The following is an 18247-nucleotide window of genomic DNA, read 5'->3' on the forward strand; positions in this document are numbered from 1 at the left end:
AGGGAGGGGTTAGATTAGTACATTAGTCAATTTTTTGTTTCCTTTTTAAAATTAATTAGTTAAAAATGGGTTTAAATATGGTTTATTATTAATCATAAATTACGATAGAATTTACTGTTGGCTTGTATAAAGGGATTGTTTAATTTAGTCTTATCTATTTTCTATCCAGAACTATACCGGGATAATATTATGAGAAAGGGATAATCTGTTAAATATCATTTTGATAGAATTTGATGTCTTATAGAAACAAGTCAAATAAACAATTATGGATAGGTTTTTGATTTACATTATATGTTTAATAAATGATAGTTATATGATATGAACTGTTGTTTGTTATTATTAGATGACTTTGTATGGAGGATTTATATATTGAACTCAATAAAAGTATTTTAGAAATAAAAAGAGTTACAGTAACATTTCCATGTTCAGACCTTTCCTCATATATAAGTGTTTCAGCATTTTCTGTACTTCAAGAAAAGATCGGCCATCTACACTCATTACAATGCCCAAGACCAATTATTATATGAAAGCATTGAAATTTTGAAATTCATGTCGACATAATTCAATTATGCTCCGATTACCTCAACCTAACTTCTGAAAGGTTTCCCACCATATTTAGTAATGGTTCCATTCTTCTCACTGTTTATCTAGTACAGGAATATCCAACACTGTATTCTTAGGAGTTGAACAAGTAATCATTTGGGAAGTCCACATTTTAAACTTATAATAGTACCTTTGCTATTGATGCTTGCAGATATTAGTGTTCTGAAACATAGTTGTCCACATGAAATACAACAAAGTTTGGAAATTCAGACAGACTGGTCAATGAATAAAAAACATTAAATACAAACAGGATCCTGGCTGGGTTTTGAGACCAAATTGCCAGGGTCAGAGGGGTCACCAGTAGCTTTAATACTGCAAACAGATTCTAGTCAGAGTAGGACAGCCAATTTGTGGATAGCTTCACAAGCTTAATTTTTCTAGATCTTTGGCTATGACTCAACTTATTTTATGTTAGATCCTTGGAGCAACTGGTGCAAAGTCTGTGCTATAATTTTATGAGGCCACTTATAGTGCAGCATTAAAAATGGAACCACCGTAACATGAGGAAATGGAAAATCATACTGAAATCCTGTCTGCATTCATGCAACCTTAAATAATCTCTGGCTGAAAGAAAGAAACACAGACCTGCCTGCCTTTTGAGAGTTTCACTTACCTTGCCATCTCTTTGGTCTCCGATCTAGCTGTGTCACTCTTGATCACTCCCTTCAGCAGTTCAATTCCATTCTCTTTTATCAACAAGGTGCAGTATTTCTCAGCTGCAGATTTAAATTATTAAGCGTTAGGTTCACAAATGCCTTTCAGCACAATGCAGCCATATCATTTTCTGATCTAACATTTTATTTCCAACTGTAAGCTTTTCAAAGTTATTATTCCCAAAATGTCAGTTTCAAATTCAGCATCTGGATTGGATGCTTGAAGAGAGAAGCGGGCTTTGGACAGGGAGAGATCAGAGGGAAAAGATGGGGAGAAATTAGAGGCAACAGTGAGTGCGGGACAGTTGATTTTTTTTTTCCCTCTTCTTACAAGGCACATCACCTTGGCAAGCACAGACCAAATTTTCCTAGCACAGGGTATTGTAATGTTGCTGTGGTAATCAACCGCCAATATTTAGTGACGTTCTTATGAAACAAATTGCTCAATAATACCAGCACAGGGCCAATGGGTCAAAGGATATCTCACTGTATTGTTCATTCCACATGTATCTTACAGTTTAGGAACATTGCCCAGTCTGGTAATGGCATGTTTAGTCTTCATAACTCACAGTATTTATAACAATTTAAGGTGTTTTCAGACAAGATATGACATTGAGCTACTTAAAGGGACATCACACTGAAATAGGTTTGAAGAAACATCTTAATGGAAGGAGAGGCTAGGGATAGAATGTTGGAGCTTAGATATTAAAGGTACAACCACCAATTGTGGGATGACAAATATTATGGTTGTACTAGCAAGTGGAACAGTGGAGAAACAAAGTTTGCAGCATTAGAGAAGGGTACAGAAATTAGAACAGTCAAGGCCACAAAAAATTTTTAAAACAAGAATAAAATATTAATGCTTTCAGAAGTGCAGGGATATGGTACTGTAGAGGTGATGATTCTGGTCGACTAGTTCATAACCATGGAAATAACAAATCTCACCATGAAGAAAAATTTGAGAACACTGCTATTAAGTTCCTCATTCAGCCTGCCTTCTGCAGTGAATATTTAAAAACTTCGAACATAAGAGATCAAGATTGAAGTTGACAAGATATGGGGCCTATTTATGGACTACTATCATAATTTGATTACATAGGCAGGGATGCTCTGGGGATTTCCTGTCCGATATCCAAGAGCTGAGTCTCTATTCTTTATATATTATTTGCTGGTGACCGTCTTTAGTGAGAGGGGTAGGATTAGAATTTGTTCGGGGGGTCCTTCTTTTTCTTTTTTTCCCTCTTTTCCTTTATAAGTAAAGAGATTAATCCAATTAGATAACTAACAATGAGTATGTCGTAATATTAGAATATGAAGTGAAGTTTTCTTTTTAAATTATTTTTATTGAGTTCAATATAATAATCTCATATACATGTTGCAAAGACATAACAGAAGGAAATAACAAAATGTATACATAATATATAGTTGGTAAAAATGCTCCAATTAATATGTTCCCATTTTTGTTATTAATTCTTATTATTAAAATGAAAAATAATAATCAAATGAATTACTTTATAAGTAATCTGCTCATAACTTGGTAAAATATCAATTAATTAATATTGTAGTCAAAGACCATCATATATAAACTCCGATTTATTAATTTACATTATGAAACAAAGAAAAAATAAAAAAAAAACGAAACTAACCCTTACCTCTAATCAAGGTAACTTACATATATTAAAAAAATACAAAGAAAACAATGAAACTGGATTGGATCATATCCTCCAGAAGCCAGACGGAGCAGCCCACGAGCCTAAAACTGCCAACTATGATAATATTCTATGAATGGACCCCATATCTTTACAAACGTTTTCGTAAGGGAATTTCCATTTTATTTAAGCATTGTGTACAAGACAATGTATAAATCACTTACGATTCATATTCGGTATTCCATTATATAAAAAGTTATGTAACAATATATAACATAATATTTCTCTCTTCCAAACCAATAAAAATATTTCAAGAAAACTTCAGCACATCACTAAACAGTACTTACGATAGACAGATGTGAGGTTAAAAAGTGCCCATGTTGCCCAGTGTTGGCTGACTGGAGCCACTCGCTGAGGAAGAAGGCGCAAGATTGGCTCAAATGATCTGCAAGAAGGAAGAAACAACAGCTCAAAAAATCCTGACTATCCCAAACATCCCACCACTGCCCAACTATTCCATCAGAAGCTCTCCAACCAGCAGCCCCTATGGAATGGTAAAAATTACCGACTCAACTAGTTTTTTCATTGGCCCTCAAGACATCTACCACTGGGGGGGGGGGGGGGAAAGCACATTCAGCCAAGACAAAACTAACTCTTGGTGTTGGCACAAACACTTCACAGTACATACCAGTGGCCAAAGTGCACACCTCCCATTGGCAGAACAATCCATCACTGCCCTTTTGGGTACCACTGACCAACAGTATGGCTTTTTTTTTTAAATATAATTTTTTACTTAATACTTCACCGTGAACAATGTCTGTAATAATATATGCAGGCTTTCAGTGTTAATATATTCACAGTGACATTTTCATTTTTTCCCCCTTCCCCCTCCCTCCCCACCCCCTATAACTTAAAGCAAAAAGGAACAAACAAATATGACAGAAGAAAAGAAAAAGAGATTGTGTCGTTCAATATTTTTTTACTTGGCTATTTTCTTAATTGTAACTTGTCACATCAAGAGATGGAGGTCTGAGATTGGCGGTTTCTAATAAACTTTATGTATGGTTCCAAAATTTGTTCAAATAAAGCGTATTTGTCTCTTAGGTTCTAGGTAATTTTTTTCTAATGGAATACACTTATTCAATTCTATGTACCATTGTTGTATTTTAAAGGTTATTTCCGTTTTCCAAATTATTATGCACTTTTTTGCTGCTGCGTGCAATCATAATAAATTGTTTTTGAACTGTCTAATTTTATACCTAATTCTTTATCTTTTATGTTGTTTAACAGCAATATTTTTGGGTCTTTCGGTATCTTGTTTTTTGTAATTCTATTTAATATTAAGGTTAAATCCTCCCAAAAGGTTTTCACTTTTGTACATGTCCAAATTGCATGTATTTATTGTACCAATTTCTTGTTTACAATGAAAGCATTTGTCCGATAGTGTTGGATTCTATTCTTTTAACTTTTGAGGTGTAAATAGTATAATCTATGAAGCCAAATGTATTGTGTCATACGAAACTGAGTGTTTATTGTATTAATCATGGTACCTGCACATAGTTCCTTCCATGTTTCATTCTACTATGGTATCATCTTAAATGAACAGCAAAGCAAAAAAAAAACAACCCCCACCTTTCCCTACACCACCTCCCACTCCCATACTCAATTTATGTTGCAAGCCAGTCCTTACCTGTAATTAATGTTTCTTCTTGAATTTTCATCCCAGCTGGAAATTGCTCGCCACATTCGATCCATCACTTCAACCCGACGAGGTTCTGTGATGGTCCAGGCCTCATCTCCATCAAATATGATATGTGACAGTACTCCACAGGCATTGTACGACACCTCTATCCCATCAGCATTGCTTTCTAAGAGACGGCTGTAAAAGGCACATACAATAAAATTCAAACTATGATGGGTGGGAGAAAAACAGGGAAGGCTCAAAAGGGATAGTGGTGGATTTTTATTGCTGAGAAATGTCCTCACTGTATGCATTTTGTTGCTGGATCCAGGAAGAACAGCATTTTAATTGCAGGTTACAATGGTGCAAATGTAATACAGTCAGTGTCCGATACACTGTTAAATCACTTTGGGAGAATTTTGTTCAACGTTTTCCCTCTTTTATAGAAGAAAATAATCACTACAATAATTAGATGGCTTTTTCAAAGAGTTAGTGGAATGTTCCCATTATTCTAGGAATGATTTCATTTGAACGTTTCTATTGGGTTTGTTTTTCATTTCAGGCCACACAGATCATTAACTCTCGCTTTGAAAGAAATTGCTTCTAACCTCCCGACTTGATACTTTAAAAATTACTGATAGTTTAAATCTGTATTCCTTGGATACTAACCTTCCTCGCCATAGAAACTATTTCTCCCTTTCAATTCTTATTCAAAATTTTGAACACCTCAATACAGTTTCCCTGATCTTAATGCTCCAAGTAGAACAACCCCAGCTTCTCTACTCTCTCCTCTTAACTGAAGCTGTTCATCCACAGTGCACATTTGTTAAATTTCCTCTGCACCTGTATTAACTGATCTGCTGTGCTTTGATTACTCGGCACTTCTCTGTTCACCTCTGTACTGTTTTACATCCCACATCCATGGAATGTCGAGATAGGCTGCTACAAATCAAACTTTCCCACTGCATCTTGGTACGTGGGAGAATAAATTAACCTCTCTCCAAGTCTTCACAACTTTCCTAATTTCTTTGATGTTTTTATTGAGATAATTATGACTGTGCAGCAGTGCAAAAAGTGAAGCAAATATATTTTATATAATGGCTTTTTATAGGTCGTAGGTGATTTATTTCTTAATACCAAACACATGTCTTGATGACATAATGAAAATCTATCAAATTCAGATTTGAAATGTTTAATTCTCTTCTAATCTCAACATCTTTCCAAGGGTCATCATTCCAGATTTACATTAGGCTCTGTGTGACTATGTTTCCTGACAGCACCTCAGTTCTAATTTTAAACTCTGGCTGTGAACATCTGAAAAAACAGATTCTATTTTCCTTGGCTGGAAGATTTCTCTTTTAACCATTTACAACACCTTTAATGGTTGCTCAATAATGCCCCTAAACTCAGATAAATACAAGTCTTGTTTATGCAGCTGCAATGTAATTGTTTTAGCCCTGCAACCATTCTGATAAATTTAAGATTGACTCTTCCAAGGCCAATATATCCTTGGGTATTCTTAACCCTTGATTGCCATTGTGCTAAGCAACAGCAAGTCAATGCAGGTGATCTTACCTCATCAAAAGTTAAAATTATTCTACCAACCCTTTCCTATTGTCAAAATTCAAGGGAATCACTTTCTGTACTTGTTGTAGATTAATACTATAGAAAAGGATATATACAGGACAGATCAAGTCCTACAATGAAGCCACAGATGGATTAGTTAGGCTGATTGATTTTAATTCTGAGCTCACAGCAATACAGGCAGGATTGTAGCAACTGGATATGGAAAATGTCAATCTGATTAATTATGTGGGAAAAATTGGAGGAGGCGTGATTAACCCCTCATCAGCAAATTGAGAAGTTAGAAGTGCTTATCAAAATATGTTCATAATTTTGAGCAAGTAGAGAGAAGCATTTTCCAATGGCAGAATAGTCCGTAACCCAAGACTGTGGATAGAAGGCACGTGCCAAAAGAACTAGTGGCGAGTTATCATATGGAATGCCTGAGATAATGATGGCAGTTGATTCAATATCAACTTTCAATGGAACGTGCCTATGAATGTTCAAGTGGAAAGTTAGAGTTCATGAGAAACAAACCAGGAACGAGGAATAACTGGATAACTCTTTCAAAGAGCCAGCACAGGCAGGATGAACTGAATAACCTCCGTTTCCTGCAAAATCCAACCTAGGAGCAGAATGACCAAGCTGCTAGGAAGAGGTGGATAGATATTGCTGAAAGTTACATCAGTGGAAGAGGAGACGATGCATTTACACAACTGGGTGAAAAATAAAACGTAAAAGGAGATATTTTGGTAATGACCTGATTCTGGCATCGATGGAAGGCAGGTGCAGGAGTTGAGAAATAGGCAAATATCTGAAATATCTCTGGTGTCACAAACAAATGACTTGTAAAAGTATCCCCCCCCCCCACCCCAAACTGACCTGAAGACACTGATAAACTGTGTGGTCATAAGGTATGGCCGAAGCTGTTTGACTTCTGCAACATTTCCCAGGAGTCCCAGCATGTTCCGGTGTAATTCTTGTTTTCCTTGGAATTCCTAGAATGAAAAAAAATAATGGGATGCAATCTGTGGATATTCAATGTTCTTGGGAATTCTAACTGACTCCCTGTCCTTGGGCAGAACACACAGGACTCCCAAATCCTGTATCCTTAACAGAAGAGTCCAAGATCCTGCACCAACCAAGAGATTGTCATGGGCCCAATGAATCTAAAACAGTATGCCAGCAGCTGCAGAGAAACCCAAAGCAGAGATGCCAACCTAGTGAAACAAAATAGAATGTCCTGTTTTATGAAATATAGCTGGGTAGTATGGAAATGAATCTGTTGTAAATATGTATTCTCAAACCTAACAGCAATAGTTGTTCACCTGGTTAAGCTACTGCTTTAAATATTGAAAATCCCAGATTGAATCATGGTGTTAACTTTGAATATCACGAGGCAGCTGTTAAACTAACCAACTTCAGCAAGAAACATCGTCTGGCCTTGCATGACCCAGAGTTATCAGGCTGAATGTTGTGTCTTATTACACTGTGGTGAGGTCTATTATCTGAGGAGTTGCAAGTGAACCTGCTTAATGTGCAATCTTCAGCAAACATGCCAAACGTTAGCTTTTTCTTGTAGCAGTAGAAAGGTCATTTATGTGAAGAACTCCCCCAAGAAACACCTCCTGCAGATTTTGAATGTGTGATTCTAGACAGTGAAATGCTTTTCTTCACAATTCCTACCGACTAAAATTTTACTATCGGTATTTGGAATCTCCCTTAGCATATGCCTTGATGCTGTTCTCATCTCACTCCAGAATTATGACTGATGTCATAATAAAGTTAGAAACTGACCGTGATAAGCAGAAGACTACTAAATAAGAAAATACCTTTTATTAATTTGCAGAGTGTAGGCTGCTGGGGTGATAGTTGGCTGTAATTTTCCTCCTACTTATTAGTGTCAGAGCTGCAGTGGGGTATTAGTGCTGACGTTGTGACTTATTCTGCAGTAGATATCTTCAGGACTACAATCATGGTATTGCTGGAGCTCATTGTTTTATTGTGAACAATGCGCAGCGCTTTCTCAGTGGCACACGAACTGAACCCAATAAGCTGACAATGGTAAGGAACTTCAGAGGAGACACAAGTGGATCATTGACTTGCCATTTGTGGCTAAAGATATTTGCAAACTCCTCAGCTTTATGTTTGTTCTGATTTGCTAGACTCTTCTGTTACGGTTGAAAATATCATGGAGCCATCACTGCCCCTTGGTCTTTTAATTATCCCCCCACTATTCATGACGAGATGTAATAGGACAGACAAATTTTGACCACACAACCAACAGATATGATCAGTAAATTTGCATGCTCCTTCCCATCTCGTTGTTCACTGTCATTGGGATGGCATTTTGCTTATAGTTCTGCTCCTAGAATCTTTCTTACAGGATCACCAAGCAGAGCTCAATCTCCAGGTTTGATCCTAACTCTAGCAATGGATAAATTTCAATAAGTAGTTGTGAATTGTGGTGGATTTATCGTTCTGCAGCTGCTGATGCCTAACGGGACCTCTGTTAAAATTTTAGCAAATTAAAAACATGCTTTGATTCTCTATGATTTAACATGATTTAAATGCCTCAGCATGATGAAGGGCATCCTCAGTGTGTGCATGCTCATGCCTACCAATAAAGTTGTGGACACGCATATTGACAGAGATACTTTTTCCATCATGCTGGTTCTCTTATCTGTAAAATTGTGCCTGTGCCAGACATGTCCTCAAGGACCCAGTAGCAAAATAACACATTGAAGACATTTCTTTCCCAGATTCAATTTTGGGCCCCAAAATTTAGGTTCCCATAGCCAACTATGATCAACATCCCCACTTGCTGCACAAATCTGACTCCTTATTGCCATGTACCAGCTAAAAGGAGAGTCCTCACAGCCTTCAAATACATGAAAACTATTATATTTAATGAGCTAACTAACTGAGCTACTAATCACAATGAAATAAGGAGAATTCAGGTGATTTTTATCCCACAGTGCACTTGAACAAGGGAAAAATTACATACACTCCAGGGAGGAACTTACATTCAAACACTCTAGAAACAACTTCATTCCATTGCAGTTGAGGAACATCTCACAATTGTCAGGCGTCTCATCAGTAATGTTCCACAGTGCACTCCATGAAAACTCCATTACCTGGTCACACTGCATGGAGAAAGAAAGAGATGCAAAGGGAATATATTGGAAATACTTCACGTTCACTAATGTGCAGAATATTGTACAAAATTATTAATTATTGGACAAAGTAAAAGAAAATTTTTTAAAGCCAAAAGTCTTTAAAAAAAAAATGGAAAGCAATAGGAGAGAGAAACAGGTCAACACTTGACAAGTTTTGATGAAAGTTCCCAACCTGAAACTCTGACTTTGTTTCTCTTTCTACATGGGTTACCAGACATGCTGAGTGTTTTTGGAATTTTCTAGCTGAGGATCAAACTGAGGATAATGTTTAAAAATATGAGTTTGTTATTTCTTTAACTTACCACTTTGTCTGCCAGTTTCTTTTGAATCAATTTCAACATTGTCTGAAATATGGATTAAAAAAAGGTTAGAAATAGACAAGGTATAACCCCAACACTAAACCAAAAAAGACCACATTTGAACATGCGCATCTCATTCTTTCTACTCAGAAATAATTATTTTGTTTAAAAAAAAAGAAATTTTCTAGATTAAAATGAACCATCTGGGCCCAACAGCCCAAACTATTCATCTCCTTGATCATTGGACACGCCGAAGCATTAAATGTGTAAGCAGTTTGTATTTCATAAAAAACCTGCTGATAGTTATAGAAAATAACTTTAAAAATTTATTCTTAATACAATGTGAGCAAAGCCTCATTGCTGCTCAGAATTGGATTATCACTTGTTTGAGTTAGCTCTTTTGGAGCATTTCTTATAATAGCAACTACATTTTGCAAATACTTTACTAGATATAAAGAACTTTGGGAAAAATACAATTCTTTATTGTGATAATGTCAAGTTTAAGCAGCGCACAACTTGTTATGTACCATGAGGTTGTTTCTATCCCCTCTCACCTCACCCTGATAACACCCTTCACCAGAGGTAAAGTTATATTGACAATGATACAACAGAAGAGTCTTCATTTTCACCACACTTACAGTAACAAATCCCATTTTCCCGACTGCTTCCTTGTGGTCATTGTCCACTTGGCAGACCAGTGCATTGCAAAGATGCACTGCTATGCGCTGGATGGACTCATCTTGCCGTGACTGATTGAGAATGCCAAGGAGCAGCTCGTTCACCCGCCGGTACTGGAATTCCAGCTCTTCTGGAATACTGAAATTACAGAGCGTCAAGCAGCAATTCCGTTGTACCTACCATGCCAGGACAGAACCAAGGGTTAGAGTTAGGCAAAGGTGCGCAACCACCATAAGCACACAGTATAATTTAACAGTAAGACAACACTAATCTTGGAGGTGGAGAGAGTAGTGCGAGGGTTTGAGGACAACAGAGATATAAAAAAGCCAATTTAAGAGGATTAGAGAAATGGGGGGGGGGGATAATCAAGGAAGAGATGGTGGGGGGGTGGGGGAAGCTCCCAGAGGGATAATGTCAATTTAGCCATCAATCCATCATGCACTGCAAAGTGACCAAAGGGAGTTGTAATATCTAGACTATATAATAAAAAGCTCAAGTACCATATTGTTTACAGATGCTCATATAGGTTGAACAATTGTATTCATACCGTCACCTCGTGGTAGGACTCCATACCATTCAGAACCACCTGAATGACCTGACGGCGCAGCTTAATGCTCTGCTCGTGCCGGTAGTCGGAGCCAGTCAGGTAGAAGAGTGCTGCACTGCCTGTCACCTGAACACTTTTGTCAAATTTGTAATACTTCAATGCAGAGATCACTAGCTGCAACAAAAGAGAAAAGATTTTCAAATCTGTGTCCTTCTCTCAGTTTGATTACTAGCATGGTAGTCAGTACATCTCCTAATTGTTCTTTCAACAAGTAATTATTCCTGTGTGATCTACACTCATCACGAATGCCATCATTTCCCACAATTTGTTCGATCACCAAGAAGAAGACAACACTTCAAAAATACTTTGCTTGTGAAGTGCTTTGATGATCTTTCTTTGGATTAAGATTTTTATCTCAACTTCCAGAACATTCCAACATCTACCTGTTTCCTAATCAAGTCTTTTTTATCCTTTTTATTATTTGGGGTGGTGGAAAGAAAATGTCATGCTATCTTTATTGTTAATTTTCCATTGGTGATCACCCTCTGTTTTACCAAAAAGTTTCCAGAAGGAGAGTTGGCTCATGTAAAGAAGTAACCAATAAATCAAACAATTACATTCAGAATTCAAGGAATTTATTTTTTGAAGAAAAAGCTATGATTCTGTGCAGATTTTCAAGCTAAAATCGAGCAGACCAAATCATTCTATGAAGATTGGTGGGAAACAAAGATTCCTTTACACTTTCTAAAATAGTCACTTGTCAATTTTTACCTTTCACTCCTTACTTTTAACCTTTGAATCTTACCTGTAGAGCACGCAATGGCTGGTTACAATGTTCAATACGTGCAATATCAAAGAGATGATTTATTGCACGCGAAGCTATTTCTGGCCGATATTCTGTATAAGCTTCAATAGCATTCAGGATTTGATCCTCATTTGCTTCTCCAGTTATCTAGTAACAGTAGCAAAACAGTAACACAATCTGCAGGTCAATTGTATGGAAAAATTCAAACCATATCTACAGGCTTCAAAGTCCATATTATTGAAAGTATACAATTACAGCAGCAGATAATTTATATTTAATTTTGCATATAGACTTGTGCCTATGCACAGACAATACCCTAATCTGAAACGAACATCCTAACTAATGTTATAAAGAATAAGAACAAGGAATGGGAGCATCACTCACCTTATAAGCAGGAATATGAGTTAGATTGCACAGTGTGGTGTCAAATAATCCCAGGAATTGAAAAGATCTCTTTAATGCACGGAATGGTTCAATGCTGCTTTTTTGTGGCTCATTACTTAATACAATAAAGCAAATTAGATAAATTAATGTGGTAACTGGTCCAGAATGATCACATTATCACATTTCTCAGGAATATTTATTTTTGTTTCAATTTAAAGATACAGTAACAGGCCCTTCTTGGCCTATGAGCCCACACCACCCAAATACACCAATATGCCCAATTAACCCTGTTCCTCTTTGGAATACGAAAGAGGAACCAGAGTACCCAGAAAAGGCTGAACTTGCAACTTTTGAGGTCTGGAGTTCTCTCCAATTCTTTTAATAGTCTCTATCCTTCTTGACATCCCTTAAACTTACCTCTTTGATCAAGTGTATAGATACCTGGATCACTGACAATTTTAATCTAAAATGCTTACTTTCCTGAGAACTAGCATAGGATATTTTCCTAAAATAAAGATGTTCTATGCTTAGACACAAAATTGTTTTCAAGAGCACATGATGAATGACTAATTAAGTAGCTTTAAATCTGAATATTGGCTTGGATATTGCAAGCAGTGTTACTGTTCTTTTCCAATTTTTTCCATGGAATCTTCAACCTCTGACTCAACAGCTACAACAGGGACATAAAATTTTAGATTAACCTTTAATACAAATAATCCATTCAATCCAGGGTTTTCAGACCCAAAGGTGAGAATCTCTGTTCAAGGATATTAGTCAACGAATGGGAAGGAATTCACACAGAGACTTGTTGGAAGCTGATTAATCAACATTCAACTCACTGTTTGTAGGATCTGCACAAATTGGCTAGAGCTCTTGTCTACATAAAGACAATAATTGACTTTCCAAAGAACAAGTCAGTTGTTTGAGATAAGATGCAAAATAAATCAAAGATGCAGATTTTTAATTTGAATTTCTTGGCCAGGTGACAACCCCATGCTCAATAAGGAAACTTAGCTCTTTGATATTTGTCTAGGCCTCACCTTGCAGAGCCCAAGGCTTCGTCATGACTTGAGATTGCAGAGTTATCCAGCATCAGGTGTCCTGAGATGTCCAATGAGACGAGGTTTTTAAGGTTCTGCACAAAGGCTGTGAGGACTTTCCGGGTTAGCTTGAATTTGTAAAAACTGGAAGTTCTGTCACGAGAAATGTCTAAATGTCTGCAGAATAAATTGCAGCAAGATATTTGAGATGAATACATTTGATGGCACATCAAGAACAATAACAACCTAAAAAAAATAACAACCAATTGTCTCACTATCACTTCACTTATGCAGTATTCAACTGAGACATACAGTCCAAGAGGCCTGTGCTGACCAAGCTGAAACTGCTTTGTGTTTCAAAGAAGCTTCCTCCTTTGGCTTATGCACACCAACTGCTGCAAGTTTAAAAGCAAGCTCTCACTTTAATAATGTTCCTATGGTGACAAGAGCAGACAAAACAGATTTTACAAGACAGATTTAACAATGGTTCTCCCCAGGATTCAGGTTCCTTATTTACCCACTGGAGGGTTATTATACCCCAACTTGACATAGACAATTTGGACCAAAGGGTTTCTTTCCATGCTATAAATCAGTATCACTCTATGACTCCAATATTTTTCTTCTAAATGGGCATCATGCAAGGAAGAAAAAAAAGGTGAATAAACTGATTTAATTAAATTAATTCTGAGTTAAAGGATTTCTTTGGTGTAGGCAATAGACCAAGTTTAAAGTCATTCCAGTCAGAGACCTTGGTCATTTCTGTCCTGCGAAAGGAACTTCATCTCTTTCAGAAATAAAAGATATGTCAAGCCAAAATCAGAAGTTTGAGGATTCAATTGTCACTCAATAATTTTGAATCCAGTCGATTTTTCTTTGCAGTGCTAAGGCACTTTCAGACAAATTATTAAATGAATACCTTCTATGTCAAGTATAAAAGATCCTGTGACAGTACTTCATAGACCAGTGGAACTCTTTCTTATGGTCTAGCTAAGATTTCTCCCTCGACTAGCATCATTCAAACATTATGTATTCACTATCATTCTATCGTCTGAGAAATCTTGCCATGTGGTCACATTCTCTGCATTAAAGTGACAAAACTTCTAAAGTACCTGACTAACTGTGAAGCTCTTGAGGACATCCTGACATTATGAAGGAGCTACATCAATGAATATCTTTATTTTTTCCTTCAGAATAGTAATAAGATTGAAATTATTGCTTCCAAAGTTGGGGAATTTAATTGATCCAAGTAAAAATAACTAAAACTAAAGAGTGAAATTGTGTTATAACAACAAAAATGTATGCTAAGTTCCTGTTTTGAATTCAAAGAGAATTTCTGTGCCCCCACCCCCGAAATGCCCTGGCTCCGCTCTCCCCCACCCCCAAAACACCCCTGGCTCCACTTTCCGTGCTTCCCTCCCAATACGCCCCTGGCTCCATGCTCCCCTGAAACGCCCCTGGCTCCGCTTCCCATGCTTCCCTCCCAATACGCCCCTGGGTCCATGGTCCCCCGAAACTCACCTGGTTCCGTTTATGTGCTCTCTGGAAAGTTAGTAAGGTCTTATTTCTGTAATTTCCTTTTAACTAACTTATTGCGTTCACAGGACAATTTATTATTTTTATCCAAACAAAACTGAATTGATAGCATTGGAAATTATTGGAATAACATCTAAAGGTCTAGAAATTCTGTTAGGCCAGCTCTAAAGTTCAGAACATGGTGGAGTAACTAAATGTTACTGCACTTTATGTGGCATACTATCAATGTAGTCCACCAATGATCATGTGAAATGCTAGGAATATTGTGCTAAATTGCCCCTTTAATAACATTTAACTGTTGATGAGACACAGGACAAGCAACAATTACACTCTGAACCTTAGATTGCCATGTGACTCTGCCCTAGAAATCTCCTACCTGAGATTAGTGAGCTGCAGGAGGACCCAGATGTGTTCTTCAGAGAGATCCATGTTGTACAGCACTAATGACCCAAGCCGTTTTTGCCACTGCAGCAGAAATTGGATGTCGTTCAGCTGGATCCCAGAGAGATCAAGTGAAGTTAGAGAGGTCAGTGGCCGCAGCAGTTGGTCCACATTCACTCCATCAGTTAGATGACCCAGGTTGAGGAAACATAGCCGGTGAAAGCCAGTAAAGGTAAAGTCCCTAACAAGAACCTGCCGTGAGGGGTTCACCATGCTGTTGTTGTCCCCCTCGCAGCCACCAGGATTCTCCTCTTCATAAAAAATGTTATTGCACCCAAACAGGCTGAGTGAAACTAACGTGCTACGGAAGTTATTCAGAGTCTGTAGGCTTTTGGCTGAAAGCCTGTCACAGTTCACCAGGCGAAGCTCAACAAGATCCTAAAGAACGTAACAAAACTAAATGTCACTGGAAGAGTCAATGACATACCATCAGTAATTTTACAGTCTTCAATTAGCAAACAAAATGAAGTTAGTAGTAGTTATGTTATAGGGCAGGTTATGAAGAAATGTGAACTAATAGTCCAGGCCATTAATCATGGGAGTTCAAACCCCTATGCATTCGTTAGAGAATTTAAAACAAAGTCACGCAAAAGTGATGACACTGATAATAAAAACAATATCCTTGAGGGAAGAATACCAGCTGCCCTTACCCAGTCTGAATGATTCCACATCCACAACAATAAGATCAGTTCTGAACTGCCCTTGGATCTTGCAAAACAACTAATTCAGGGAAATTAGGCAAGGGCAAGAGTGGTCTTGGCAGTTGACACCCATATTCCAGAATGGACAAAATTAAAAAAGAAAAAAAAAGCCCCTAAGATGGCAGGTTAATGAAATAAGGCAGAGGTCGACAGCATCGAGTCCACGCTGCTGAAGATCCAGCTGCGCTGGATGGGTCACGTCTCCAGAATGGAGGACCATCGCCTTCCCAAGATCGTATTATATGGCGAGCTCTCCACTGGCCACCGTGACAGAGGTGCACCAAAGAAAAGGTACAAGGACTGCCTAAAGAAATCTCTTGGTGCCTGCCACATTGACCACCGCCAGTGGGCTGATAACGCCTCAAACCGTGCATCTTGGCGCCTCACAGTTTGGCGGGCAGCAGCCTCCTTTGAAGAAGACCGCAGAGCCCACCTCACTGACAAAAGGCAAAGGAGGAAAAACCCAACACCCAACCCCAACCAACCAATTTTCCCTTGCAACCGCTGCAATCGTGTCTGCCTGTCCCGCATCGGACTGGTCAGCCACAAACGAGCCTGCAGCTGACGTGGACTTTTTACCCCCTCCATAAATCTTCGTCCGCGAAGCCAAGCCAAAGAATGAAATAACATTTTTCAGTGTATTTACTGAATGGTCTTTTATAGTTTACAGATTTTTAAAAAAAAAATACACATTCCAATAGTGGTAGGTTCTGAAATTTTGCAGAACATCCTACCTCCCAAAACCATTAAAAAACATTTACCCGTTATCAAAATGATAACAGCATGGTCCAGTACCACATCTTCAACACGCTCTTCAAATCAAAATTCAAACCTTGGCTCTTTTGTCCATGCACAAATCTTTAACCTACCATAGCCTAGAAATTGGACAAGAAAATCTATTTTTAGATGAATAAATCACATATAACAAGTGCTTGCCTATTTTCTGTAGTACTTGGACCTATTTCTGACGACATCCTATCCCAATGGAAAATTGACCTGAAATTTCCTGTCACAATTCATCTGCACATTGGTGACATCATCACTTCTTTTCATCAATGTATACAGCATACACTTCTGACCTGCCATCAGAATTTGAATCAATATGTTGCAACCCACGATTTTTTTTGTTTTTCCACTCTTAATCATGTCTATAAATCACACAGCAAGTCAGGAATTATATTTAAAGGGTTTCCAATGACACATTTTTTAAAAAATCTTCATTATTTTGATTTACATGGGCTAAATATTATAATAGATGCCACAGATAAAATTTGCAGCATTTGCTACAATTTATGGTGTGATGTTTGGAACCCAACTGTGCTGTTTAATCCTTCAACGCCACTCCTTTTCTTTCCCTCCCAATCCATTTTTTCCCCCCATCTCCATAGCACATTGTGAGGCTGCCAGAGCATTCACTTGAACAGCGTCTACCTATTTCAAGTGGACTGTGCACAAACGAGATGGCAGCTACAATCTCAGCAACTAACTGTCATTTATGAGCCCTAAAAGTAGAGAATTGCAATAGCAATTTCTTAAAGTGACAATATCCTAATTTTGAATGTTTTTGTGCCAATTGCTGATTTGATGTCAAGCCACTTACCACAGCACAAACTTACATTGTCTTGGTTCATTCCTTTCTTGTCTGTACCAAGAATAGGAATACTCCAGGTTTGATCCTCAGCCAATTAAGATTTCAACTAAGGTACTTTAGAAATAAAGTGCAATTGGTGGCTTTGATGAGCGATGGAACAATTGGGCAAAGCATAACTTAGCAATGTGTGAATAGAATTAGGCCCAGCTGTGAATTTCCTCTCCCAAACAATAAACACGCAGCTCTCTCTGAGGGAGACCAGGTGCTGCGAAACAAAACCCCAGAGATGAAGTCAGATCAATTCTGCTATGAAGAAAGATGATGATTAATAGAAGATTATCCTGTCTTTCAAAGCTTTCTTTGAAGTCTTTCTCAGTTCATCTTCATCTGAAATACTTTATGTTACCAACAGAAGCAAGGCAAATTAAAATGTGCACTTATTTTCAGGAGAGGGATGAGAGAGGAAAGGGGTTCAAGAGGAGAAGCAAGGCAAATTAAAATGTGCACTTATTTTCAGGAGAGGGATGAGAGAGGAAAGGGGTTCAAGAGGGGTCAGTGACAAACAGAAATAATGGGGTACACTTAAAAATATAACATCACCCATACTTGTTTAGAAAATGCCACCAAGTCCTCATCCTGAATGATACCCTCATGAATCCCTCTCAGATGTACATGAGTCAGCCGAGTGTTCCGATGGTCTGAGAACAAACTAAAGAAGCTCAAGTGTCCTGGGAAGCCGTTGTCTGTGTTCACTAGATCCATGTACCTAGAGCAAGCACAGGAGATTGGTTGAGCCTTTTTTTAATTAAGTTCAAAACTGCAATAGGTCAAATGAGGGGTGAGGAGAACATGAAAATAAAATATTCTTGCTACACCACTATCCTCGGTTACAAAATGCAA

At 37.8% G+C, this 18247-nt stretch overlaps 1 protein-coding gene across 6 annotated transcripts in view; it reads right to left on the reverse strand.

Annotated features, from left to right (window-relative positions):
- Positions 1–18247, reverse strand: part of zer1 (zyg-11 related, cell cycle regulator) — a 34609-nt gene that overhangs the window by 9159 nt on the left and 7203 nt on the right. For 5 of the 6 annotated variants that reach the window (XM_069919068.1, XM_069919058.1, XM_069919074.1 and 2 more), the window contains 14 exons: positions 17954–18113; positions 14991–15433; positions 13082–13258; positions 12042–12156; positions 11658–11804; positions 10853–11026; positions 10266–10481; positions 9631–9672; positions 9176–9295; positions 7032–7147; positions 4596–4784; positions 3253–3350; positions 1217–1319; positions 388–765 (listed from right to left, as the gene is read on the reverse strand). In XM_069919068.1, coding sequence (XP_069775169.1) covers positions 696–765; positions 1217–1319; positions 3253–3350; positions 4596–4784; positions 7032–7147; positions 9176–9295; positions 9631–9672; positions 10266–10481; positions 10853–11026; positions 11658–11804; positions 12042–12156; positions 13082–13258; positions 14991–15433; positions 17954–18113 — 2170 coding nt within the window. In that variant the 3' untranslated portion in view covers positions 388–695. Of the gene's footprint in view, positions 1–387; positions 766–1216; positions 1320–3252; positions 3351–4595; positions 4785–7031; positions 7148–9175; positions 9296–9630; positions 9673–10265; positions 10482–10852; positions 11027–11657; positions 11805–12041; positions 12157–13081; positions 13259–14990; positions 15434–17953; positions 18114–18247 lie in introns of those variants that run through there. The other variant, XM_069919082.1, reaches the window with a different exon arrangement.

The sequence above is a fragment of the Narcine bancroftii genome, chromosome 1 (genome assembly GCF_036971445.1).
Source record: "Narcine bancroftii isolate sNarBan1 chromosome 1, sNarBan1.hap1, whole genome shotgun sequence".
Lineage (NCBI taxonomy): Eukaryota > Metazoa > Chordata > Chondrichthyes > Torpediniformes > Narcinidae > Narcine > Narcine bancroftii.